General features: G+C 35.5%; 1 protein-coding gene across 1 annotated transcript in view; it reads left to right on the forward strand.

Moving 5' to 3' along the window:
- Nucleotides 1-27947, forward strand: part of LOC145662403 (small subunit processome component 20 homolog) — a 108555-nt gene that overhangs the window by 49205 nt on the left and 31403 nt on the right. Inside the window, exons 20-29 of the mRNA XM_081727943.1 lie at nt 1758-1891; nt 4741-4879; nt 8061-8641; nt 10996-11251; nt 14684-14851; nt 16622-17047; nt 18280-18450; nt 20664-20906; nt 24488-24637; nt 27711-27893. Coding sequence (XP_081584069.1) covers nt 1758-1891; nt 4741-4879; nt 8061-8641; nt 10996-11251; nt 14684-14851; nt 16622-17047; nt 18280-18450; nt 20664-20906; nt 24488-24637; nt 27711-27893 — 2451 coding nt within the window. The remainder of the gene's footprint in view (nt 1-1757; nt 1892-4740; nt 4880-8060; nt 8642-10995; nt 11252-14683; nt 14852-16621; nt 17048-18279; nt 18451-20663; nt 20907-24487; nt 24638-27710; nt 27894-27947) is intronic.

Here is a 27947-nt window from a genome sequence, read left to right on the forward strand (position 1 = left end):
TTATTTACGAAACTAATTTCATCAAACGGAAAGAACTTTCAGTGTCGCTGACTGTGCAGAATTATTAACAAATTACTAGTGTTTTAATTTCTGGGAAGAACTTTCTTTCTATCTTTATTTGTATTCAAAAAGACAAAGAAGAAATTTAGACGCTTTCTACAATTGAGTATAGGTGCTGGGTAATTAAATTGAAAATGTGAAACTCTTTGTTTGAAAATTATTCGTATATTTTATAATTGTAATATAACTCGTAATCGTACAATTGTTATTAAATATATTTTTAAAAAATAACAAAATGTCACTGTGAAAAATATAGGTATTGATAATACAAAATTTAAAACCTTGTATTTTATAGTTATGCGAATTTGTTATAAAATTAAGTTTTATTTTGAAATGATATAAATTTTAAAATGCATGAATTGAGTTGATTTCAAACATATCAATTCTTAAACATCCGCTTTACTTTAAAAAGAAAAAAAAAAAGTCTTTTACACTGATATAGATCTATTCAAAATATTGTTAATCCTCTTCCTTTACTAGCAAGTTCTCGCATCTGCTGATAATGAAGAGAAACACAAACATTGGAGTAAATAAACACATCAGCAATGCCAAATACTCGGTGCTGCATTTAAAATATCTGTAAGATACGAAACACAACGCCGATAAAGTGCAATTTATCTAAAAGTTTTCATTGTTTGTAGAAAGACATGCATAACATGCATTGGAGACTTCATTTTGTTGGAATGAAGGAATCCAAATTAAACTTTGATATGCCTTTGGCGTGGGAGACCGGGTTCGATTCCCGGCGGGAGCTCATGTGGTTCGGATTCCACTTAAAGGGATATTAAACTGAAAATCAACTCAACTCAAACTCTGATATCGGCGCTCTGGACAAAAGTTGAAATACACTAGATTATCGTTAATCCGTCCATTTGTTTTGCAAAGAGCAGTGCTGGATTAGCGAAAGTGACAATTATTGAAAGTGTGAAATCGAATTTAACACATACAGTACTATGCTTTATTAAATATAAGGTCACATACATTATCAGAGAGAGAGAGAGAAAAAAAGACTTGAGATTGTATGTAGATTATCACTCACTATGAAATATGTCCCATAAGGTCAATTGAAGCTATGAAAATGCGTGACGGTAGCATGCATTATCACGCAACCGCTTTTCAAACAACAATAAACGGAAGCCACAATAGTACTCTGTGTATTTTTCCGCAGCTGCGGTATGAAAAAATGTAATCATTGATAGATTGTTGTAACATTATGCGGCAGACGCCAGATGTGAGACCAGATTACTGATAGGATGGACTATTGAGGCCCAGATTAGCTATAGTCTACTGTATAACATCATTGACAGCTTCACTTCGTCACCCATTACAGAAGATGCATAATTGCGTATAATATTTATATTGTGGAAAACCCGCATTGAAAGCCACAAGTTATAATATCCAGTGTGTTACAAGTTATTATATCTAGTGTTCAGAGTTGTTACCGTATAACGAATTACTCCTCATCCTATTCCCAGTAAACCCGTTTTTCTTACCTGCTTTTTGACAATGTTCACACTGCAAGTAAAGGCAGTGAAAATCTGATTGATGCTGTTTTGGATAAATTCGTAGAGCCAGGTGAGTGAGTGCCTTTTAAGTTAATTTCTATGACAGCTCCTCAATCCACTTGTATTAACATTTCATACTGCTGTATAATTAATGCATTAACAGAAATTAACATCTCTGTTATTTGAAACTAGGTCCATCAATGTGGAAACCTTCACCCTATTTTACGAGATCTATCTAGGCTTGCTGATAAGAATGACCCAGAAGTGGACTTCTTTGAAAATATCAGACATTTACAGATTCATAGAAGAGCAAGAGCATTGATGAAGTAAGTATTCTTTTATCTTTATCTCTAGGCAGTTCGCTTAGGTGTGTTATATTATGTCAATAAATTAAAGCATCTCTTCTACAGCGCAAAATTTAACCTGTAAATAAAGTAAAGTTAGAAATGGGGAAATAAGCTTTTTTAAGAGGAAGAAAAGTGTATTTTATGGGTCGTTGAGTAAATAGTGAAAAAAATTGTAAGTTTTTCGTGTTATATGGGGTAGAAATTACTCAAAAAGCGATGGAAAATGACTGCAAGTGTTAGATATGTGAGCATAGAGAAAAATAAAGAAAGTTAACTAAATAAACAGAAACCAACGAGGAAGTGTTAAAAGTATTGGAGGAAAAGAAGAAGTGTTACCACAGCCTAGCATATATTAATCAAAGGAGGGAACAACCAAATTTTTTACACACCAGATCGTCTGTAAGTGCGAATTCAATACCACAATATATGATGTCACAACCGTTCAAAGGTGTTCTCAATATATGGACACTGGATTGTCCGAGCACAGCAGTTAGGCTGTGTTATAAGCCACGTAGTCTGAGTAGCGAGCTCCGTCTTCAGGAGTGAGTGTGTGTGTGTAGCTGTTCTGGGAAGTGGACTGGATAGCGTAGTGTTTAACGCATCCGCACGGTATGTCGAAGATTCCGGGTTCGAGTCCCGTCCAGTGACATTCTATGTGTGATACTATACCACATCATCGAGGTGGTTTTGCCATGAATTTTGTAGGCCGCCATCACCTTTGATACTGTCTCTCGCGACACACCCACACTTGCCACATTCGTCACGCTCGTACCACATAACTGAGCACCAACGATTTTCCCTGTCTCGAAATCAGAGATGTTGTTCATGTTACACTATAACCGTTAGTTCAGTGGTTCAGTTTACCACTGTCGTTCTTGTGCTCCTTACGAGTGTGCTCTATCACATCACCAACAGCCCAGTTCTTCAGTCATTGCATGACCATTGCCAAACCAGACATCTGACGTGTGTTCACCTCCAGATGTGTCCATTAAATTAATAAGTATCTTTATATTAAAATATTATTTTTTAAAAAAATAGATATTGCTCACAAGGAACATTTTTCAATTATAGTATTAACACTGGGCTTGTAGAGTTTGTAATTTTGAACACGCAGTGTTATTTTCACTGGGACATTACAGTACATAATTTTAGTCAACAAAATTCCACAATTTCAATTATAAAAATAGGAACAAAAATTTTAGCATTTTCACTAGTTTCCAGCCACAAGTATTTTACGTCTGTGTCAGTATTTGTAATTAAGATCCGTGAACATTGAAAACTTTGAGAGTAGCAGCTGCGACAAATAAGTCACATTTAATTTAGTGAGTGTTTATATTTGTGCTCCACAAGTGTTTTGTTTTTTGCAGAAGAATATGCAAACACTTCTTTGTGTAAAAGTATGTAAATAATTTTGTACAAATACAAATTCAAAATTCAGCTATGTCAGTGCACACATATATATCCTTCTTAAGCATTTAAATAAATAGAAAAGCGTTCTCTTAACTTCATAAACCTCATCATAACTTGTATTGAAGAAGAGTGCAGAGAGGCACTCGAAATCATCACGGAAAAAAAAATCAATATTAAATATTTTGTTCTACCTATTTTTTGTAAACAAATTGTGCATTCAGTAACTCTCAGAGTAACGTCAATGAAGCGTATTTCGTTGCACCTAAGTACATAAATGGACAATTGATTGTCGAAGATTGATGAAAAAGTTGAGAAAATTAGATTACATCCACGAAGAATGATATTCAGTTTATAAGTTCAGAATGATCACAAGCTGTATGCATATTTCTCCATTCGATGGTCGCAGTTATGCAAGACTTCGTCAAGAAAGAGGGAGTGAATTGAGCATAGTCCATGCTTTGAATTATTTTTTGAGGGTAAGATGATCCTTAAAGTGTTCTAAAGACAAGAGAATCACTTCTGTAGGTACTCTTTATTCAATAGAAACATGATATTTATCCAATCAGGTACTGCAAAATTGCGACAATATTGTGTAACCAACTTTGCCTCTTACCCAAAATCCTTATATGTATTTTTTAAATTTATTTTGTTTACTATAAAACAAGGAAGTGATATTCAAACTGCTTAGAAAAAATAAAAACAGATAACGTCGGCATCACACCACAATTATAGGAAGTTTTCCTATACTGAAATAACTAAGTAAAAGATTGCAGAAAGAGACCTGAGCTAAGCTCTACGCCACAACCAGGAAGCACCTGAATCCTGGAAAGGGGTTGTGCTGGTTGAGGACGGAGAGTAGACTCGGGGAGTTGGTATGAAGATCGGATAGTGGAAGGACATCGTTTGGAGGTGAACTGAGCTGAACTACCTGTGAGTACTGCATCTATTTACGATGTTGGATAATCATAATGGTTGAGTTTCTGTGCCATTACGATGTAGTAGATTTCTATAGTTAAAACCATTTCGAATCCTAATAGCTTGTGGTGTGATGTCGAAAATATCCAAAAGAAATTAATTATTTCATTTCTTATCCTAAGAAGATTAGTTAAATTCATGCTTGAGTTGTCTAAATACACGGTGTTACAAATTTCAGATGAGCTACGCTCTACCCCCAAGTATAAAAAGTTTCTAAGATACTAAATCATTCCAGTTAGAAATTTGTAGCACATGTTAATATAGTATTGCCAGACTAATAACTTGTTTGAATGCTAATTTTAGTTTTTTAAATATAGATCAAAGTAGGCTAAGTGAAATGTTCCGTAAATCACTTCATTTCCGTCTGGAATAAAATGTTACACGAGACATGAGGAAAACTGAAAATGCATAACATTTTTATTGTATTTTTTGTTTGTTTTTAGATTCTGTAGTGATGTCCAGGAAAACCGTAAGAGTTATAATCCAAATACTTTAACGCAGTTTATTCTACCTTTGACGTCTTCCTTTCTGTGCTGTGAACAGTATGCCAAGCAGAACAATCTCATTGATAGAGCAGTAGAGGTAAGTGTGTCTATAATGAATAGTTCAGAGATCAACATATTTCAAAGTATCTCTTAGAGAAAGAAAAAAAAAAAAATGCTTTAGGTCGTATACTAAATTTAATTCACATTTCTGAACATATATACGTGGGGGGGGGGGGTACCCAAAAGAAAGCGACCTTTTTTTATTTTTTTTTTTTTTGGTTGGCAGAGCTTTTGTAGTATCGTGTTTTGCCGCTAGGAGTGCATAAAGCGAATATTCCTGAGTCAGTAAGCCTAGGGGCGTCGCTGAAGAAAGTCAGGACTAGTTTTGGCAGAGTTTATAGTGACAACTGTTTTTTTGTGTGACCGTCGAACCCGGATCCAGCAAGTAAGACTGGACCAATTTAAGTTGAAATGTGACATTCTAAATGACACCTCTGCTATAATCATTGGAATGAATAATGATAATATTCATACAAATAGATAATAGTATAGTAACAATAAGTCAACTTCTATTAATCATAAACCGTTTGTTAAATAATTTGAATCACTTCATTGTGTATTTCAACTGATATATATAAAACTTCCGTGCAAATTATCATTCGCATCAAAAGTGCTTCATCTGGAGCTTCCCAATGAAGCCTACTGCTTAAGATTGAAATTGGTAAAGAGTAAAGGGTAAATTGTCAGCCTCAAATTAAATAAATAAATCCTTCAGTTGCTTCTTTTGTACATGCTACTATTACTTTCCCGTTTTACTGAAGTTTCAGAGCTAGGGCTGTCCAAAATCGCGAAAAAGTTAAATTTCAAGAGGCCCATTTCGAATTCCAGAAACTGTGGATGGTGGTCCTTATCAGGGTAAAGGAAGCCACGCATACTCATCCAAAAGTGCATATTTCATCAATCTTCAATAGGTGTACAGAGAGTATATCGTAATTCTCAGATATGCTCTCAATAGAGTTTTCACATATAGCCTGATTTCAAGGAGGGTCCAAAGTAGGCAGGAGGTAAGCCTTGATAACAATGGACATCCAATTGCTTCGGAAGCAAGTCGGAAGTGTTAGAAACCGGCAGCTTCGTGTTTTTTGTGTTCAGAATAACGCGTGATGCGATATATTTCACGCTTTGTTCACTTATAAGCGTGAAAGAAAACATCGCAGCATGACTTTTTTCGAGTACGAGAGACCGTGCTGCTGACGATCCTTAACACTTACGACTTTTTCTCTTATTTTGATGTGAGGAATCACCTCTTACAGTTTGTCGGTTTAGTTCAATTTTTAATGTGGTGTAAATTCACCTTTTTACTCCTTACTCATTTCAATCTCAAACAGTGAAGATAATTCTTAAGTTTCCAAGAAAACATCTTCATGAAAATTGGGGAATTTTTACGAAGTTTTTCAGGAAAATTCATTTTTAAAATGGGTGAAGAAAATGTAACTTTATCTTTTATTCTTGTCCGATAATATAAGCAATAAGGATAAGCTTCCAAATAATAAATTAATATCTCTAATGCATTATATAGAATGTTCCATAAAAAAACGCAACTTTTGAGTGCATAATAACATACAATTTTATTGATGAAATTAAGTAATTTACATATTTTTGCAGTGTATGCTACCTATGATTATCACTCAAATGTCCCCCACGACTCTGCAGACACACTCTCGTTCTTTCGATGAAATTTTTCATAACTTTTCGGCATACTCGCACCTCTAGTTATGAAATTACACGCTACATTTCTCAAATTTAGCAGTCTCATCACAGTGAACTTATTCGGTGCATTACGTTAACCAAACATTCCATGGAATTTACAAACACACTCTGAACAACATTCACCACACTGTGATAACACGCTGTTTCGTCGTAAAGCACTACATTTGTACCCGTACAGAAAACAGATGACGATCATACGCTTCCGTGATTCCTAAGCACAAAGACAACAGATGAAAATCGAGTAACTATCAGTGCTGCCAACTTACTAGAACAGAAATGGCGGGATTTCAAAAGTTGCGTGCGTTCTTTATGGGACAACCTTTGATGTTCTTAGACGAATAACTAGTCATGTCACGTAAGATGATTAAATTTACTAACAAATAAGTGGAATATTGATTTTCTTATTGAAATTTGACCATAGCATGTTCCTCTTGGTAATGTATAGATTTCAGGTTCGATTCCCTTGCTCTCCATACAGATTAACTTTGTTTTTAGAGTAATAGGAAAACTATTAATAATTTCTGCGGTTCTGTTAAACTGTGACATTATTGCTCCATGAAGTTTCATTTTCACAAGAAGTGTAGAATGAGAAGTATATGTAAACCGTGTAACAGTATAGAGTTGAACGTAAACATATATTTGTATAAATATGGTGAAAACTTCTGTTTCCGCACCAAAGATACATGTAAAAGTTACTATTTTTGTATGTTCTTTTTCGAAATTACGATTGATCTTGTACTATCACTTACTTAGTTTATATTGAGCGATATATTCTTGTTTTAATATATACAAAACAATTCATAACTATTTCTTACCACTTTCATGGTAGTAACAAAATAGTTACTTAAGCATCGTAGATCATCATATAAGAAACTTACGTGTGATAGTAAATTGTGAAGATATTATAGAAACAATAAGAGAGAACGTTAAGCTTTAAAGTCGCCAATAGGTTGTTTTCACAGAGTTAAAAATAAATAAAAATAAACTTCAGCTTAATTCGTTATATAAAATCAATAAGCAGATATAGATGAACCGTTACTGTTTTCGTTTCAAATCTGAGTTTTTTAAAGCAGATGAGTGCTGGAATATATGGGTGTTGGCCAGTTTCGTTTCTAACTTTCATGTTTTGTAGTTCCAGTATAAAATGGTTCCTCTACTGTTGCTACCTGAAATGCTGTGCAAATATATTCATATTCTCGCGCTGGAATTCAACTTACTCATTGGGGCCGCGGTGGCTCAGTGGTAGAGCCTTCACCTCTGGTGCTTGGGGTCCCGGGTTCGATCCCAGCCCCCACCAAGTAAACTTTGTGGTGGACAAGCACCGTGTGCGTGGGTTTTATCGGGGTTCTCCCGTTTCCTCTAACTTCCTTCATTCCACCATTTCATTCATTACTCATCATCACCGTCTCCTTTAGCCTAACCGGCATAACCGTGGGACGTAAAACTTAAAGATTTCATTTTCATTTCAATTTACTCATTAAATATAGTTCTTGTAATTCTTCTTACAGACAGTTGGAGCAGTTTGTCGTTGCCTGCCGTGGTATGAGTATGAAATGATTTTGAGGTATTTCCTGTCTCAGTTATCCAAACAACTTGATTTCCAGAGGCAATTAGTGCGAATAATTGTTGCTATTTTGGATGCTTTCCATTTTGATCTGAGCAATGCTCCCAGTGTACAGTCATATGTGCCAAAACAGGACCAAAAAGAAGCTGAAAATTCTAAACCAAATGTTGAGAACGAAACACCTGACGAAAATGTTGAACCTATTGAGAGTATGGAAGCGTTATTAGATACTGTGGAAGAAGGACAGAAACAAGTGGATAAAGAACAGATTGAGGTAGTGACCGTTCGAAAGAAGACGACTCTCACTCCTAGAGCTGCTGATCGAGTGTTCCAAATTATAACCAAAAATTTGCTTCCACAGTTACATAAGTGTTTGACGCAGAGAACTTCAAATGATATGAAACACAAGTCTAATAAAAGTGATTTTGGAGACGATGATGAAGTTTTAAGAGTTCCTCTTGCCTTAGCGATAGTGAAGTTACTTCAGAATTTGCCCCATCAGTTACTAAATCAAAATCTTCCTGGGTAAGTCTCTTCTAGATAAGTTGTATCTTATTTTATGAGTAAAGTGTACAAAATAAGTTTGCTTAACGATGTAAAACCACGATCAGGAATTCTAACTATTCTACTTACAGATCTCTGTAATTTCTAAATATTCTTTAAACTTCCAAGCTTTCGACTCTCCTGTGGAGTCTTGGTTACGGGGAATAAAAACAGGAAGAAAAGATTAAAAACATGAAGGAATAAAATTGATTTTTCGTGGTATTTTTATTCTTCTTCCTTTTTTCCTTCTTTATTCTTCTTGTAAGCTAGTTTTCGTGAGAGCATTCACAAGAAGTAGTTTACTTTTTGGAATGAGTTCCGTTCGGACTATTTTCTCAAAAACAATTCCAACTATTTTGTTCATATTAATAACCTTTCAAATGTGACGTAAGTGATTTCTCATTAAAAAAAAATTCTCTCGCAATGGCTTACTTTCGGATATTAGATGTGTTTTGTTTTTGACAATCTCAAATACGACTCGGATTTATTTATTTATTTATTTATTTATTTTTTTTATTTTTTTTTTTTTTTGTTCATATTTCAACGTTAATAACACTGTAATATGGTGTAGGCTATTTCTCATGGAAGTCTACAGGAGGTAGTTTACTCTTGGGAGTGAGTTTTTGTTTTGGACAGTTTTCTCAAAAAATATTCAGTTCACCATCATCATCATCATCATAAGTATTCTGTCACTATTAGCAGGTCTCTTCCCTTCAACTCTTCCCTAAAGATCTCCCATGCACCACGTTTTTCAGTTTTTTTTTCTTCACGTACGATATTTTTGTGTTGTTACCGTCCATCAACTGTAGCCTCCTTCGCCCTCTTTCTCTCTTTCCTGCCATCACACTCTCTTATAGTTCTTCTCAGCCTATGTCCCAACCAGTTCAGTTGATTTTGTTAATGTATTATCTAACGATCCTGTAATAGGGCATAACCACCCGGTCGAAAAAGTGTTTTAAAAAAAAAGCTTTTTCAGGCTAGCCATCCTGAAGGTTTTCCTGGATTTTCCTCATTCATATCAGACAAATGCCGGGGTGGTACCTAACTTATAGGTCCCAAGCCACTTCCTTCCTTCCCTTTCCCCGAGTAGTGTGTTCGCGGAGGGACGTCATCCCTCATATGTGACGGGCTGAATGGTCATAAATGCCAAAAACACAGAAATCTAAATCCTAAACCCCAATATGGCATAAAGCTATTTATCATGAAAAACTCCACAAATGTAGTTTACTCTTGGAATGGATTTTCTTCAGACAGTTTCCGAAAACTGGTATTACAGTGTTGTTCATACTTCGTAAATAAATGTTTCCGTAATAATTAGAGCTTGATATGCTTCAATTTAACAAGTACGAGCAAGGTAGTTCATTGCAGTGACTCATATTTTTATTCGATGTAGCATCGGAAAACGTTAGTTTAAAAAAAAAAAAAAAAAAAAAGCACAAGATGAAATAAAACTTATACATGTCATACTTGTATATAAGAAATTTAATGAAATGAGATTCTTACCGCCTGGATATTACGCCGAGGATTTCTCCTGTAACTTATCCATTTTGTTCATGGAGACACGCCATTTTAGATGATCCCATAGGAGAAAGTCAGGTAGCGTTCAAATCTGGTGATCTTGGAGGCCATGGTCTTCGTAAAATTACTCTGTGTAGGAAATTCATTCGAGTTCACAGAATATCGATATCTTTAAAAATGGAAACGAATTCCTTGAAATATTCACAAAACAGCAAATTAGTATTATCGGGGATACCTTCAATGAGGAGACATCCGTTATGACATTTAAATAATTTACCGAATAATAAATTAATATAACAGTAATAATACATTAATTAGCTCAAGAATTATTGTTCGCTTTTAACAACAAAAGTTAGTGATTCTGAAATTTAAACCATATATATTTTCTTCGTGAACAATAGATTGTTGTTAATAATTGTGGTTTCAGTCAATTTGTATGTACAGTCAGCGACAAAACTTCTTTCCATTTGGTAAAATTTCTTTTGAAAATAACGGTGGTATTGCTGTAACGTACAGAAAATTGCCTTCTTTTTAATTTACTGAAAACTGTACTCAAATCGTCCTTCCATTCTGAAGTTATTTACGAAACTAATTTCATCAAATGGAAAGAACTTCTGTCATTGACTGTATATTAATATAATTAGGTACCCTAATTCGGTTGTAGTTGAATGTGAATTAAGTTCGAACAATATATGAAACTGTTTAACAATTTGACACCCTATACGACTAATTCTTCCCGTATAAATTATGTTCATTTCTTTTAATAGAGCAACGGTGTTATTTTGCTTTCAAATTTTTAACGAAATTTCTTGTTTCAGGATACTCATGAAGATTTGTACATTTTTAAAATCTCGTTTGGAAAGTGTGAGGAACACTACCCGAGAAACGCTTCAAAAAATAATGCAAGCTCTTGGTTCCAAATACTTGAGTTATCTTCTCATAGAACTGAAATCTTTGCTAACCAGGGGTTTTCATGTTCACGTGTTGGTGTATACTATTCATTCCATTCTTGTGGCTCTGAAGGATTATTTACAACCTGGTGACATAGACAACTGTTTAGCAAGTGTGCTGGAGGTAAGTTATATTCTTGTTAGAAGAGTATTAGCTCAACACCTGATTGCATCGCTTGTTTTCCATCTTCAAACGTACTTTTTAGAGTTTAATGTCCCTCTTAATATTAAAGCATAAAAGACTGTAGTTGCCGTTAAATATGAGATTCGAATCACGTACCTCCAGCAAAAATTTAATTTGAGCCCTTGCGTGCTAGCATTCGGTGACATAGACGATTCAGAAATGAATATATTTCAGAAATGAATATATGTGGGCTTCGTAGTGAACCTAATTTTGCATCTTGTTTCATAAAATAATAATAGTTGACTGAAACATTTTTAAGTTCCAATAAGTTCTCTTTATAATTAAACAATGAAACTGATATTATGTGTATATTTGTATCCAGTGATATAATTTCAAGAACTCTGCTGTTCCTCTTATTTCACGGTGTGCGTTGGAAAAAGAAAGAAGAAAAAAAAAACTTATGCCAAGACCCTGATCTAATAAGTTAGTATTAAATGCAGAGAAATGGTAACATCTGTACAAGAACACAGATTTAATGGACAGTGAATAATGATATCGTCTTTCGTCTTTTAATTCATAATTTTTTGATGCTGTTTTGGACAAACTAAGTTATGTGAGTTCTTTCTAGATTATACCATGTTTTCTTGTAAATGAATTATAATATCTATGCATTTAATATTGACTTATAAGACATGAGGTTCTTGGCATAAGTCTTTTCAATGTACAGAGTGTTCCAACAGGAACTTTACTTCACTGTAACATGGTGGGACTTGTGATGAACATAGAGAGGCAAAGTGAATTCTGTGTAATGCACCAACTCATGATTAAGTCTACTAGTTCAATCGACTTCCACATGCGCATTCTGGGTGACATGAACAGTATCTAATCGATATTCCAACTCTGTCCACATTTTTTGTTACATGTTACCGTCAACTGGGACAGTAGCGTCAGTTCCTTAGATTATCTATCAATCACAGGTATTCCGTACGCTTTGTCCTTAACAACCCCCATAAAATGAAGTCCAAAGTCCAAAGATATAATATCAGGGAATCTAGAAGACCAGGCAATTAGACCATCTTTCGCAATTCAATCTCTGAAAAAGTTCTGCCGAGGTAATATCTGACTTGTGAGGCCCAATGTGTTGGTGCATCGTCTTGCTGAAAGAGTATACATGGTTGCAGATTATTCAGTTGTAGTATTACATACAGTTTCAGGATGTCAAGGTAATTTGTAGCAGTAATCGTTTCTTTTGTCAAAAACGAGTGGTCCTGTGATGCCTTCTGTACAGAGGCCATTTTACCAAATTATGTTGTTCTGGGAAAACAAGAAAGTTATTCATTGCCGAACAGAAAGAGAGAGAGAGAAAAGTTCTTATGTTGATGCGACACGTAAATTTCACTTTGCCTATGTCAGTCAGAAGATTCACCATGTCACAGTGAAGTTGTAAAGTACCTTTTGGGACACCTGTACATCGCGACAGAGAAAGGAAGCAGTAGAGTTCTTCAAATTATATCACTGAATAAATAAAATATTAGCGCACAGTAATATTAGTTTTATAGTTACGTTAATAATAATGTGCCAGATATTATCTTTATTGCTTCATTGTAGAATTAGTAAAGAAATCGTACTATCATTCTTATAATAATAGAATTAAGAACTTCCAAGTAGGCGTGGGATCAGCATATGTTGGGCTTGAGTTGCAATGGGATTCAATCTTATGTAGTGTATATGAATATGTGTAGGACATAAAAATAAATAAAATTGAATGGGTCTTCGTCCCCCTTCTTTTTTATAATGTAAAATCTAAACTCCTGACGCCTGGACTCTAACAGCCCTTAAAGGGCGAGCCTTATCATTCGGCTGTGGCGCTCGTGCCTTTGGATGATGTGTTGTTAGCGTATTGGCTCTCCTTTCGTCGTTGATGCTGGCTGTCTAGATCTGAGTTCGCCACTTCTTTTTGTCAAGTAGCTCCTCAAATTGTCTTCGCGACGCTCGGTGGACACCGTAATGCCAACACAATTTGATGAGTACGAGCAGTCATCCATCTTTCCTCGGGCCAGACTCGACATTGCTTGACTTCGCAAATCTCACGAAAAGCTGTATTCCATTGCGGCTAGAATATTGGCTTTTTTATATGTTATTGCAGTTACGTATGGTGGTTTTTCCATTGTTGCCAAAACTTAATGTCTAAACTTTTATCACAAACCAAAGCATCATTACAATATAATTTGCATATTAATTACGTTATGTATTCTAAAAGTAATTGTAGCTAGTGTGGAAGTAAGAAAAATGCAACTTCCTCTGTTATACAATCAAACTTATAATTTTGGTATTAAAAGAAAGTCAAAGGAGGACTGTTCTCATCCTTAAACCAAAAGTAAACTCAAAAGTATTACTATACTGCCAAAAGCGAAAAGAAAAGAAAAAAACCAAAAGTGCTTCCAAACACAGCGATAAAAAGAGCATTCTTTCGTACCAATCACAATTTAAGAGTAAAGACAACTTGGATCTAGTGTCTCTACCATGAAGAAGGCACTTTGCAATAAGTTAAAATGAAATGACCACTTCATCCTTACGAAATTTTCTCGTAAGTTACTCAACACATGTTTATATCTATAGTTATTGGACTTTTTATTTAATTATATTGTGAATTGTTTAACTAAGCCTATTTTTATTTTTTTGACAAACCAAAGTTTTGGCATTGATGAGCACAAAGTGTATTTTTGCCAGCCTTTAGTGTAACGACTAACCCTGTTCTTGGCGAGCCGGGTAATAGTAGTGAAAACATTGGAGTTCACATTGTCCGGTCGATCACCCTGATCATATAGGGCGATCGTCCTGAGTGACATCGTTCTTGATTTTTGTGATATCACACAGCGAGTACTGGAATTATATTTTGAGTACAGATTCTAGTCAGTTCTTTCGACTATTTATTAAAAGAGAAAGTGGGCCGCGGTGGCTAGGTGGTAGAGCGTTTATCTCTGGCGCATGGGGTCCTTGGTTCGATCCTAGATCGCGCCAAGTGAATTTTGTGGTGGACAAACACCGTGTGCGTGGGTTTTCTCGGGGTTCTCCCGTTCCTCCCACATTCTTCATTCCACCATTTCATTCATTCCTCATCATCACCCTCTCCTTTAGCCTAGCCGGCATAATCGTGGAACGTCAAACTTAAAAGAGAAAGCACTCTTTGGAAGAGATTATCCGTCAGATAAAGGCAAGATCTTGCATCAGTGAAATGCATAGAATTATGTTCTTGCTTTTCCGTATCTGCATCGTTTCTAATCATAATTTCGTCGTAAGGGGTCTCTGAAGTATTGTGGTGAACATATCGAGACATTCTAAACTTCTTAATTTTGAATGTGAAGAACATTTTGCGTTATTTTGAATACTTACGGAAAAATTAAGTGTGTAATAACTTATCTCGTATTTCAGGTTTGTAAAATGGATTTGTTTGGCTCTGTTTCTGAAGAAAAAGAAGTGACACAGCTAGTTGGCAAATGGAAAGAAGCAAAGAAGAATCGAAGTTATGAAATGTTCGAGATATTGGCTCAGTTCATCACAGAAAAATGTTTGACCGATCTTATCTTACCATTAAAGCAGGTTTGTGTATAGTATTAATATAATTAGTTTAATATCTTAATTATAATATTATTATAATGTTAATAGTATTAATATAGTATAATATTATTAATAATATTACTTGTGTATATAATTAGTTTTTCCTTTAACTGTTTCTGCAGTATACACCAATGAATTAAGGGATTTTGAAAGCGCAATGAAGCTAAATAATAACTAGAGCCCGGAATTTCATGCAATATCAATCCCTAAAATATATACATACATATGTTTAAAAAAAAAGTCTGAAATATGTAAATTCATAATGAAATACGTATTATAAATATTTATTTTTGACATTAATTCTTATTTTCTTTTAAATGTATTTCCTCACAAACAGATATGTTCATTTTAAAGAAATTTACAAAAATTCAAGTTACAATATTAAAATACTTACATTAAGTGTTCTTGATCTTCCGCAATGTACATTCAGATATTAACCGGAGTCATCACCAGATACATTTCAAAATGTTCAGAAGTAAATGTTCGTTGCCTTCATTTATTTATTTATTTATTTATTTATTTATTTATTTATTTATTTATTTATTTATTTATTTTTATTTCACTCAAAAAGCACACACAAGAATTTTTCAAGTTGTCTTTAATCTTAGGGCAGGCAGGGTGAATATGTTCAGTTTGTTGCCAATCAGATAATACCTTCTTGTACGTAGAGAAACTCATGGGCGACTGGAGATGCATGATGTGGTCAGATCAGCCATCGTTCACCTTATTTCAAACTACGAGCCATGTTTATGTATGGCGGACGCCAAGAAGCATATGACTTGCAGTATTTCCGCCCAACCGAGAAAGCAAATCAATATTCTGATTTTCATTGGGTCCTGTGTTCACAGTGGTCGCGTCACTGCCCGTGATTATGTCACCATGTTAGGGGACGATATGCATCCTATGGTCCAGATGTATTTTTCGAGCAGTGAAGCCATATTCTTGGGTGATAATGTTCCCATTCACACAGTTGGAGCCGTTGCGGCGTCATTTGAGGAACATCAATATGAAGTTGAATACCTCCCCTGACCCACTCAATTCCAGGACCTGAGCATAAATGAACATCTGTGGTCTGTTTCGCCGAGACATGAATCTGGCGCAGATTTCCGCCTACATCTTCTCTCATGAAACTGAGTTATGTACTGCTATTCACGACCTCTACGGCTCCATTCTGCGTCACATTAAAACTACTTTGAGGGCGAAAAATGGTCCAGCGCCATATTAATCTGAAAATGAAATATCTAGTTTAACTTCCCACGATTATGCACCGAGGCTAAGAGAGACTGTGATGACGAGAAATGTATAAAATGGTGGAATGAAGAAAGTGGGAGGAAACGGGAGAAGCTTGAGAAAACCCGCGCACACTGTGTTTGTCCACTACAAAGCTAATTTAGCACGAGTTGAGATCGAGCCAGGGACCCCACGCACCAGAGATGAATGCTCTACGACTGTGTCACCGCAGCCCTCATATTAATTTGGTAAGTCGCACTTTTTGTAGGTGATTTTATTAAATTATTAAGGATCTCTATCAGACTATGTGAAAAATTGTTCATCTTTACATCAGAAAAAGCAACTGTGTTTATTGATTTGTAAATGCGATATATTCATAGTTTGCTGAAAATCAATGATGAAGGATTTTTTTTTTTCATTCATTTGGAAAACTCACTAGTTCTTATAAGTGTAAACTATATTTATAAGGAAAAGTTGGTCTAATATTTTGATAACATATTGTTTATGTTCTCTCTTCTGTAGGTGTTATCTGAAACGCACTCATTCAAGATCGTGAAGAAGGCATCAGAGTGTTTACGAATGATTGCACTTGGGCTAAATGAGAACAAATTTATTTCAACAGAGTCTCTCCTTATCTTTCTGTTCGGCATTATGTCGCAGCGTATTACTGAGTTATCCAAAGAAGGTGTAAAGAAAACCAAATCTACAAAAGAACTGCCTTACCAAAAACCTGATTCTTTCCTTATTGTCAGAGAACCCGGGAGAGCAGGATTTGCACCCAAGACATCGAAGAAGACAAACGCCCATATTTTAATTGAGTTTAGTCTTGTATTGTACCACACTCTTTTGAAGCGTGAAAAAGTTCAAATAGCCAATGAGAAATATTTGCAGATGATGGATCCAATTGTTCCTATGCTTGCGGACTTCCTTAATTCACAGCACATAAAGGTAAGTGTTTGTGCAGTTTCCATGTATATGAAATTGAAGACATACATTTTTGATTGAAATCTCTAAAGAATGCTCAGTTCATAAAAAGTACAGAAGATGTACTGTATAAAAATGTTATTTATGTACGGTAAACAAACCAAAGCGTGTATTGTATGTCCTTGGTAATTTTGAAAACTAACGCTGACACCGTAAATGTAACAGCACATTCTGTATTTAGAGAATGCTTTTCTTTATATATATATATATATATATATATATAGAAGTGATCCATAGAGGAGAAGAAGAAAATCAATAGGATTTTAGAAAACTTAAGGGCTTTGAAGAATATGGGATGAAAAATGTTAGAAAGACAATCGTCACGATGATTGGCACAAAGAGGTCCGTGTCAAATATAAAAGTAGGAGGGAAGAAAATAGAACAAGTGAATAGTTTTCGATACCTTTGTAGTATTCTTAATAGTGACATGAAGTGCGAACGTGAAATAAAAGCAAGGATAGGAAAGGCGAAAGAAGCCTTTAGGAGGAAGAAAAATCTGTTTTGTGGGATCTTGAATAAAGAATTGAGAAAAAGACTCATAAAATGCTTCGTGTGGAGTGTTCTACTGTATGGGACGGAAACATTGATATTACGCAAAAATGATGGAAAACGACTAGAAGCTTTCGAAATGTGGGTATGGAGAAGGGAAAGAATTAGCTGGGTCGAGAGGAAAACGAATGAAAGGGTGTTAGAAATGGTGGGGGAAAAAACAATTTTAGATTTTATTAAGAGGAGGAAAAGAAACTGGTTGGACATTGAGTACGGAGGAACTGTATTATAAGGAACATGCTAGAGGGTATGGTAGCAGGAAAGAGAGGGAGAGGGCGAAGGAGACTACAATTAATGGACGATATCAAAACAAAGAAATAGTACGTGAAGACGAAGAGGGTAGCAGAAGATCGTAGAAGATGGAAGCTTCTCAGTTGTACCAATAATGGCAGAATGCCTATGATGATGATGTATTTATGTTACGTTGAATGTAAAGTGTATCTTAAGTAATTGCTCATACCTGAATAGGATACTTACATATTGAGTAACTCAAATAAAGATAATCCCACCTTGTATCGAACATCGAAGCTATTTGAAGGGATTTTTAATTCTCCGGATACAAGGTGGGATCTTCTTTATTTGAATGTAATTTATTTATCTTCGACAATGAGAGTAATGAACCCCACTTTTCCATTATCCATTTCCAGCTTACAATTTTATCACTTCGTTGCCTGTGTTGGGTCTTAAGAATGGATCTTCCGTCTGTTCACTCAAACATTGATTCAATAGCTACATCTATCATGAATCTTCTTCATAAATATGCTGGACCAGGAATGGGAAAAGGAGAGAACTTCGATTTGGTCGTAGCGGCTTTTAAGGTGAGTGAAACTTTGCAGTTTTAGTTAGCAGAGCATAATGAAAAAAAAAACTTTTCATATTAATTGAAAAGTATGTACTCTACATCTTCACATTTTTCTTCGTAAAAATGAGTTACTGCCATATATAGAACAAATTATTGTATTTTACTTTCAGATTCTTTACTTTCGTCATACCAAACACTTCCGTCACATTGTAACTTGTTGCTTCCATAAGCTGTGTTTTATTTTTGTTGTGGACAGACTTCTGTTCATATACAGGTTACTTATAATTCGAATAACACAATACCTTTAGCATTTACAAAGGAGTAGCACGGCCAGCTTACCTTAATATATTATTTCAGCACTGTGCACTTACGTATTAAGCTTTTTAGTTCTCTGTTTAGTTAGATGTAGTGGTCGTTTTGCAAATTATTTAAATAAAAATTCAAAATCGTAAATTTTGAAAATACAATTCTAATAGTAAAACAAACCTTATTGTGCCTTTTTGTTTAATCAGGATGGGTTAATTTCATGAACTGTTCCTCGTTCACGATGCACATTGAAAAACTAATGTCAAGAACTCACAGCCTATTAGTTCATATGAAAATTAACTGACTAGGAAGCACTCAGTTACCTAATTGTCTCGAAACAGAAACAAACAAACTAGTCCAGTAGGTGTTCTCGGAGTATGGTCTTGGGGAAGTGTAGAACAATATTGGCTTGTTTGCCTTATACTCCATGAATGCTTACTGAACGGTATATATGCTGAATTGCGTTCGTTTGTTTAGAGTTTGGTCTGTGTACGATACTAATTCATTAACCCCTCGAGCCGGGAGTTAAATACCTATCAGACGATGCGAGAGGCAGTAATTTTAAATCACAAGAACAGCAATTTTCGCATAATGTCACAAAATTAAGCATAATTTCATGTAATAAAAAGAAAAAAGCAACAATTAGCAATATATTGCAGTCTACTTTTGAGTGACATGCATTTTCGTTTATGTGGGAAAAACAACAAATGGCAGAATATGCATCATTTCGTCACTACTACACGGGACGCATACGTGTACGTCGAACCGGCTTGAGCGGTTAAAGTCAGAAGTTAGTATGAGCTCCTTCGTGGCTAAGCAGTTACCGTACGTACTTTTCGCGTGGGAAACCCAGGTTCGATTCACGGCTGGAGCTCATGTGGTTCTGATTCGACGTTAAGCTGCTGAAATAACCTAGCTGCTAAACTCAAAATCAAGTCAAGTCAAAAGTTAATGTTTGCTGTGCTCATGTTTTGAGACTAGATATTTGATTACTTTCTACAGTAGTTAGTACCTACTTTAATATTTTTTTTTAAATGTTATTATTTATTACGTTTATATGGGCTAACATATATGGGTGTGAATTTTTGACGTTAGTTTTTCCACGTGCATAGTGATCAAGGAATAGAAATGAAATGAAATTTTTGAGTTTTACGTCCCATGGTTATGCCGGTTAGGCTAAAGGAGACGGTGATGATGAGTAATGAATGAAATGGTGGAATGAAGAAAGTGGGAGGAAACGGGAGAACCCCGAGAAAACCCACGCACACGGTGTTTGTGATCAAGGAATAGAATAGCAAGAGTTCACAAAATTACCTCACCATGATTAGACAAATAGGCAGTTTAATAATAACGTGATAGATATTTTCCTTATTACATTATGTAATTCTAATACTTTCAAAATAAGAGACTAAAATGGAATCTCACATATGAAATTAAATGAAATGAAAGCTTCGAGTTTAACGTCCCATGATTATGCCTGTTAGACTAAGGGAAACGGTGATTAAAGCATGACTGATGATGAAAGAAATGGTGGAATGAGATCATCATAAAACTTAAGATCACCTGCGTTTGAACGTAAAGCGTCACCAAATGCTTCCATTTGAACAAGAAGATGCGAATAAAATTAAATTTGAAATTTAATATCTCGACAAGTTCAAAAAAAGTCTATTTCTTCTAAAGTATTTTACAGGAGTGCCTATGGCAGTCAATTCAATTTTAGTGTTAATGACCCTCGTTTTGTAACTTGTAACAATTGCAGAGCAGTTCATTAAATGCTGAGGTTGACTTACACTGGGAATACAATGTATTGCATCTCGTAGAAATGTGAATATGATCGAAATATATAGTTAAAAATAAATAAATAAATAAATAAATAAATCATTATTTTAAGTTGAATGCATAGTAAGTGTTGTTATTTTGCAGGCAGTGACTGTGCTCGTAAGGGAAGTGAAATTCCACACCATTACCACAGACCAGTTAAAGATGCTGTTAATTTATGCAGAGCAAGATATCCACGATTTTACAAGACAATCAACAGGATTTGGTCTCCTTAAAGCTATATTGTCACGTAAATTAATCTCCGAGGAGATACCTGATGTGATAAAGAAGGTAGCAGAATTAAGTATAGTTTCTGAATTGCCTCATGTTCGGGACCAAGCAAGGCAGGTATGTAATATTAAGAAAATAATATTGTTTCGAGTGTAGTACATTCTGCTAGTTCTGAACAGTTGAAGGGTCTTCTTAAAATTTTGTGGGTGTATGGCCATCTTGGTACGGTCATTTTCGTAAGCTGCAACGATTTTATTCATCAAAATTTTTTTGAAACTTACCATATGGCATAACCCATTTCTTTTCCAGAATAGAACCTGGAAAAGGTGGTTGATTTATTTTGTTACAAAGGTTTTTTGTAAACATCTATGGCAATTTTGTTCATATTTCATAATAAATAAATACTTAAATCAGGAATGGCCGATTCCTGAATTTTTACTTTCCGGAATCCGGAAAGTAACGTCGGAAAAATTCCGGAATAAGGATAGTGCAATCGGAAAAATCCGGATTCGGAAAATTTCCGATGTCGGAAAAATCCGGAAAGTGAAATTTCCGATCCCGGAAAATAAATTTTCCGGATTCCTGAAAATTTTGACCATCCCTAATTTAAATAATAGCTTCTCAGTATGACATGATTCGTGATTCAACTTAAGAAATGGAAAAGAGTGGTCTCTATCTTTTATTCATGTTCGACACATTAAGCTGTCATGTAGTTTTGATGCTAAAAAAGGAACGTTTAACTCCAAATAATAATAATAATCTCATTCACGTATATAATGCGAACAACTTGATGAACAAGATCAATAAATATATAATTATGTACAGATTGTTATCAAAATAATAAAAATATTTGGAGGTGGAAATATGTCAGATGTCTGGGTTGGGAACGGTCAGATGACGACAGCTGTTCTGGGTTGTTGGTAGTGGTATGTTGGGACAAACTCCTTACTATGTGAGGAACAGCACAATGGCAGTGTACAGTGAATTGAGCTAGCAGTGGTAGTGTAAAACAGGGCGCTATATTTCAGACAGATGCACTCGCTAGCCAGTATCTCTCACGTACAAATTATAAGAGCCCCCCCCCCCCAATCCTCCCCACGGCTTTTGGTCTGACAAAGAAAGAGATTATATCAAAGCATAAAATTTCAAAACCAGAAAAGTTCAGGATAATCAAGTTTGAATTGGACAATTCATATACATGTTAAAAAATATCTTAAGACTTCACGTTTGTGTAATGCTCTCTCTCTGCACTGAAATACCAGTTGTCGATTGCAGTTTTCGGATCAAAGCCCTTAAGTGAAGGGCCATTGATGGAAATTGTGAGCAAATCATTCAGTGTGTACATTAAATATTTTATGTATTAATTTATTTATCACTGACATCGTGACGTGATTGGTTAATTCTGGGCACTGGGCTGTTACCCCAGCTGTTCTAGCTTCAAACAGTGGAGAAAATGATGTGGCTGACGCTAAAAGAATCGTATCTCTGCCAACCGTAAAACGTAGTTGTTGCTCTGTGATGTTGTAGGCTGCAATATCCTGGTTTTCAGTGGATCCTGGGGTGACGTATATCGATCGCGTTGTTGCTTGTGATTATCTGTTTTTTGATGGGACCATTTGAATCCTATGGTCAGAATGTTATTTCCGTGCAATAATTCCGTATTTTAAGATGATAATGCACCAATTCACACAATTGGAACAGTTGAGGCATGGTTTGAAGAAGTATCTCCCTGTCCGCCCAATCCCCGGGCATCTGTGATTTATCTTGGAAACACGAATCCGGCCTAAATCCCCTCCCATGATCTCTCACAGTAAAGAGTGATGCATTGCACGTGGAATGATATAATTCCACTTGGTACCATTCATGACTTCTAGAACCCCATTCTACGTCGCATCAGAGCTGTTCTGAAGGCGAAAGATACCCAACGCCATATTAATCTAGTAATGTAGCAATTTCATTAGGTGTTCCTTTGATTTTGATTACCACTTATACATGTGTATATAATCTTAATACTGTACACTAGTGTGCGAAACTTAAGGACGAGGTAGATAAAGTAACATAAAATTTTGCGTAGTCGATGGAAATGTATCAAAGCCGTGCAGTATTTTGCTAGAGAACTCTCACACGTGCACAGAAAGGAAGATCTTGTATATCGTGACCGTAGCTCCGAATGGTCTTCACAAACACAAAGCAACTGAATGAAAGAGACGAGAGAGTGTGTTTCAGTCAGAGAGCTGTTAAAGTGCATTGTGGTGGTATTACTCACAACAACATTTGTGTGACTTCACACAGAAGAACTGTCGAGAAGCTGGAAAAAGGACGGAGTGACGAATATGGCCTAAAGTTTGGTATTGCTCACAGCATTGTTTTACGCATGAGGAGCATTCCGAACCAGAGGCAATGTTGTGCAAAGGAGAGGCGGTGATCGACCACAGTCATCTATAGCAAAGGACGACTACTACATTGTGCAACAGGCAAGAAGGAACCGACGTCAAACAGCGGGTGCAGTTGCAAACAATCTAAGAGGACTGCAAGTCGCCCAACCTCACGCACCACAGTGGCACGTTGACTGAATGGGGGTGATCTCTTTGCCCGATAGCTATTAATGTTGTATTCCATTGACACCCGCACCACATTGGCGGCACCGTTTGATGTAGTGCCAAGAACATCAGGACTGGACCGAGGAGTGGGATCGCGTTTTCTCTTCTCCGATGAGAGCAGATTCAATCTAAGTTCTGATTCTGGACGTACACACATCTGGCAAGGGATGGAAACACACAGTTAAACATGATCATTTTGGTGGTCCGGTGTTCTTGTATGCAGAGCCATAATGTTGCATGAGCACACCAATTTTCAAACTTTTGAGCATGGTAGTAATCGGTCAACGTTGTTGTGAGGCTGTACTTCTCCACATGCGTCTTTTTAGAGGTACAATGGCCTCTACTTCATTTTTCTCGGTAATAATGTGCGACCGCATCGAACAACGCCGGTGGTGGAGCTCTTGGAACGAAAGAATATTAGGGGAATAGACTGGTCTCTTTTCCCGACTTAAATCCCGTTGAGCATGGTTGAAATGTTATGGGGAGACGATTTGCAGCACGTCTAGATGCACCAAGGATTATCCAGAAGTTGTCAACAGCGTAGTGGAATAATGGAACTCCATGCCACAACAACTCCTTACTAACTTTGTTAGCCCTGGTGATCACACACACTTTTATGGACCGTTTCTCTCCTCTAATATCAGGAAGGGGCATCAAAAGCGGTAGTGTTTTCAATGTAAGTTACTGCCTATATATAAAAAATGTCATTTTTATTCTTCTGATCACGCGTTTTTCTCTTGTTTCTTGTATCGTATGTTAGCACTACTTCCTATATATGGCTCACGTTTCACCATTCTGTGCTACTTGAGAGTGACACAGCATGCGAAACTTACTTTCGTCCTTGAGTTTTGCACACCGATATATGTTTCTTCAGTTTGTTTGATCGTGATCTTACTAGATTATAAATACTTTACTTACTCATTCTATAATAAACTCCATAATAGACTATAACAAACATATTGTTAGTGGTTATTTTCGCCTAGTTTTGTTTGTTTGTTTGTTTTAAGACTTTCCACTTCGTATTATGTTAAGACATCTAATTTAATTTACGGATAATATTTAATTTATGAAGTAATAATTTCTTTCTTCTAATTGCAGACAGTTCTTCAGTACTTAATGGACTATCCCCTAGGGAAGAAATTAAATCGTCATGTGGAATTTTATTTGTCTCAGTTGACATTTGAATTAGAAATGGGACGAGAGTCAGCGTTAGAAATGTTACATATGATAATCAAGAACTTCCCAGTGGTACGCTTTTATCACCATTATTGCTTGATTTTTTGCTTAAAGAGCAAATTCTAGCCTTCTTATTTATTCGAGATAAGTCGTAACATACTAGACATATTAGAGGGTTGTCCAATTTGACAGTTTAAAATAATCCATTACTTATGAGGGAGCAAGAGAGCAACTAGTACGGATTAAGACCTTCTATTTAACGTGGCCGTAAACACTTTCTATCGTAATGAAAAATGTTTGTGGCCCATATTAAATCTAAGTTCTTAGTTCATGTTAGCTGTATCCACTCCTGCTTCTTCTTAATAACTTAAATATATTGGGTCTATGAAGGTTTTTAGAGAAAGTTGTATATATCAGTTAACGTAAATTATTTGTGCTAATTAACAGTACGTTGCTAAAATATTTTTTAATGTAGAAGCTTCTCGGGCACGCGAAGATTATTAAGGCTAAACTTAAAATAAATAATACATATATATATAAACTGTTCTTCCTCTTCGATCACTGTTCAATAAAAGATTATCATTATTTTCCTTCCCTACTGCAGCGTACAACGAAAGAATTAAAAATTAAAGAAATAAAGATCAAATTAAGTGATTACCAATAACTAAAAAGGAACAGTGAATTCATAAATCAAATTAAAGAGTCAAATTAAACGAGTGGTGATTACAATCTCTTATTGTCGTGAATGACAATATTTTATTTATTAAACAATTGGCTTACAATGATAGTATAGTGCTTACTTTTTGTAACAGTTCCACTGTGGATATTTAGTAGTGCTGAGTTCAACACCCGACAAAGTATATAAGCTTAATTACATAACAGATAATTTATAAATTTACTCAATACAGAATTAAGCTGAATATTTAAGCATTCAAATTTGCCTGTCACTTTCAGAGATCTCCCACAATCATGTCACATGCAAATAAAGAGTTTTTCTAATGTTGTATTTCACCTATTGCAGGTGAAGTTTAGCTTTGAATAGTCAATGTTCTTTCTTTCTGTATTTGAAATTTTTTACGGTCGTGGAAACTTCTTGGATACTTCTCCATTGTCACTTGGAGATTTGATGCAGGATGATTTTTCGGTTAAAACTCTGGTTATTTTATATGAATTTTGTCCATGTTTGTTTCAACTATTTTTCCTTTCTAATTCGCTAAAAGGTCGTTATGTTGTATTTTAAAATTTATAAAATCTTAGGAAAGTTCTAATTATATTTTCTGAAAAATATTGTTATCATCTAATGATGTAAAAATAAGAAGCGTTTTGAAGTTTAATTTACCCCAAGGTTTGCTTTCAATTTTTCATGATTTTATCCAAAATGTTAATTACTTTTATCCACTGACAAACACTTTGTTATATTACCACAAGTGCTTTCTGACTATTTACAGACACCTTGCTCCTCTTTCCAACGATTTAAGAAAGATTACAAATCCCATTCTTGTGATTTTAGAAATAATGTTATGCACATGTACAAAATTTAATATATTAAAAAAATTTTCGTTCAGTTTCACCCACAAAATTAACACTACGATTTTCATGAATAAAATTAATGATGATTTTTTTCATTCTTAGTTCGTGATTTCATTACACTACATATCTATACTCATTTTCATGTTTGTGATAGATTTTGTCTATTCGATGTCATGCACTTGTCTCAGTGTTTCATCCAATCGTCAAAGACATGCTAAAAAGAAAAAGTCCTTTAGTATCACCTTTGAAGCATTTAACACTTGATCGGATGCCCAAAAATAGTATTTCCTCGAAGTAGGGAATGAAGAAAGACACACAAGGTCATCATGTCTGGACTATAGGGAAAGTGGAGTACATTTCACACCAGTTTCGTGAAATAACTAGACATAACATTTGGCACATAGGGCGTGTCACATTGTATGCTGATGCGGCCTTTTTTCGCTTATCTTTACCCATACATCAATATGGTACTGCCCAATTTCAGTTACATGTGCAGGTACCAATACGAATCCACAATTTCTTGAATTTCTAAGATAATGATAACCTTTCTTGCAGAAGCGTCCACTCTTTGTGTTTCTGATAACGGGGGGTTCCAGATCTCTGTTGCTTACTGTCAGGATTAAAATGATGTAAGGGGCCGTGGTGGCTCAGTGGTAGAGTGTTCACCTCTGGTGCATGGGGTCCCTGGTTCAAACCCTGCTCCCGCCAAGTAAACTTTGTATAGGACAAACACCGTGTGCGTGGCTTTTCTCGGAGTTCTCCCGTTTCCTCCCACTTCATTCCACAATTTCATTCATTTCTCATAATCACCGTCTCCTTTATCCTAGCCGGCATAAACGTGGGACGTAAAACTCAAAGATTTCATTTTTTTAAATGATGTAACAGCGTTTTATCTGTAGTTATCACCTTCGCAAGAAAATCATCTGTGACACAAACGTGCATGGTGGCGTTCATTTGTTATGGGATAAGCAGTCTGGGGACCTATCGACCACAAGCACTTTTTCAGTTTTTCCCTTTTACTAAGGTGTGGCTGACACCTAGTGATACCTTGAGCATGTCTACTAATGTCGCAAGATTATTCGACGATCTTTTGCCGTAATTACGGCAACTATGTTAATGTTTTCTTCCGTAAGAGAAGTAAGCGTAGTTACTAAAAGCCCTAGGTATACTTGCGTTTGAAGTTGATTGTCTTTCAAATTTAAACTCTTTAAACCACTTACAAGTTGTGTATGGGGCAGAGCAGCCACTCCATAGATCTCTTCAGCTTTCGTTTCTTTCAGATGAAAACAAAACATCAGTGCGGCGCATTGTACCTCCTTTTCCTTCGTAAGAGGATTAGGTCATATGTCTAATCACACTTCTCTTAGAAGCACAGTTTTGTAACGAAACAAATGTCAGTTTTGCACAACACTTTTACTATACGTAAAAAATAGAATTAATTTTCTAAAAATAGTATATACACAAAAATAAATAATAATTCTTTGTTGAACAGACCTTGGAGATGGAAAAGTCGACTGATTGAGCTTAAAAAAATGTATACTGTTTTTACTATGCAGCATATGTTCTTCAAATATGTTTCAGCTTAAGAAAACATTATATTATATTTCTATTTCAGAAAGTGCTTGCTGAATTCTCGGATATTTTCTTCGTGACGATGGGAGCCAGTTTAGTGAATGATGAATCACCGTTATGCCGAAAGATGGTAGCACAGTGCTTAAAATCCTTGCTAGGTCGAGTGGAGAAGAATGACCTTGACAAACTATTTGATGTTGTACTTGTTTGGTTTAAAGACAATAAGGTAAGAATTCAGGGAATTTAATTTTGTAAAATTTATATTGGTTTTAGCACTTAG

This window comes from Thermobia domestica, chromosome 10, assembly GCF_964235325.1.
Source record: "Thermobia domestica chromosome 10, izTheDome1.hap1.1, whole genome shotgun sequence".
Classification (NCBI taxonomy): domain Eukaryota; kingdom Metazoa; phylum Arthropoda; class Insecta; order Zygentoma; family Lepismatidae; genus Thermobia; species Thermobia domestica.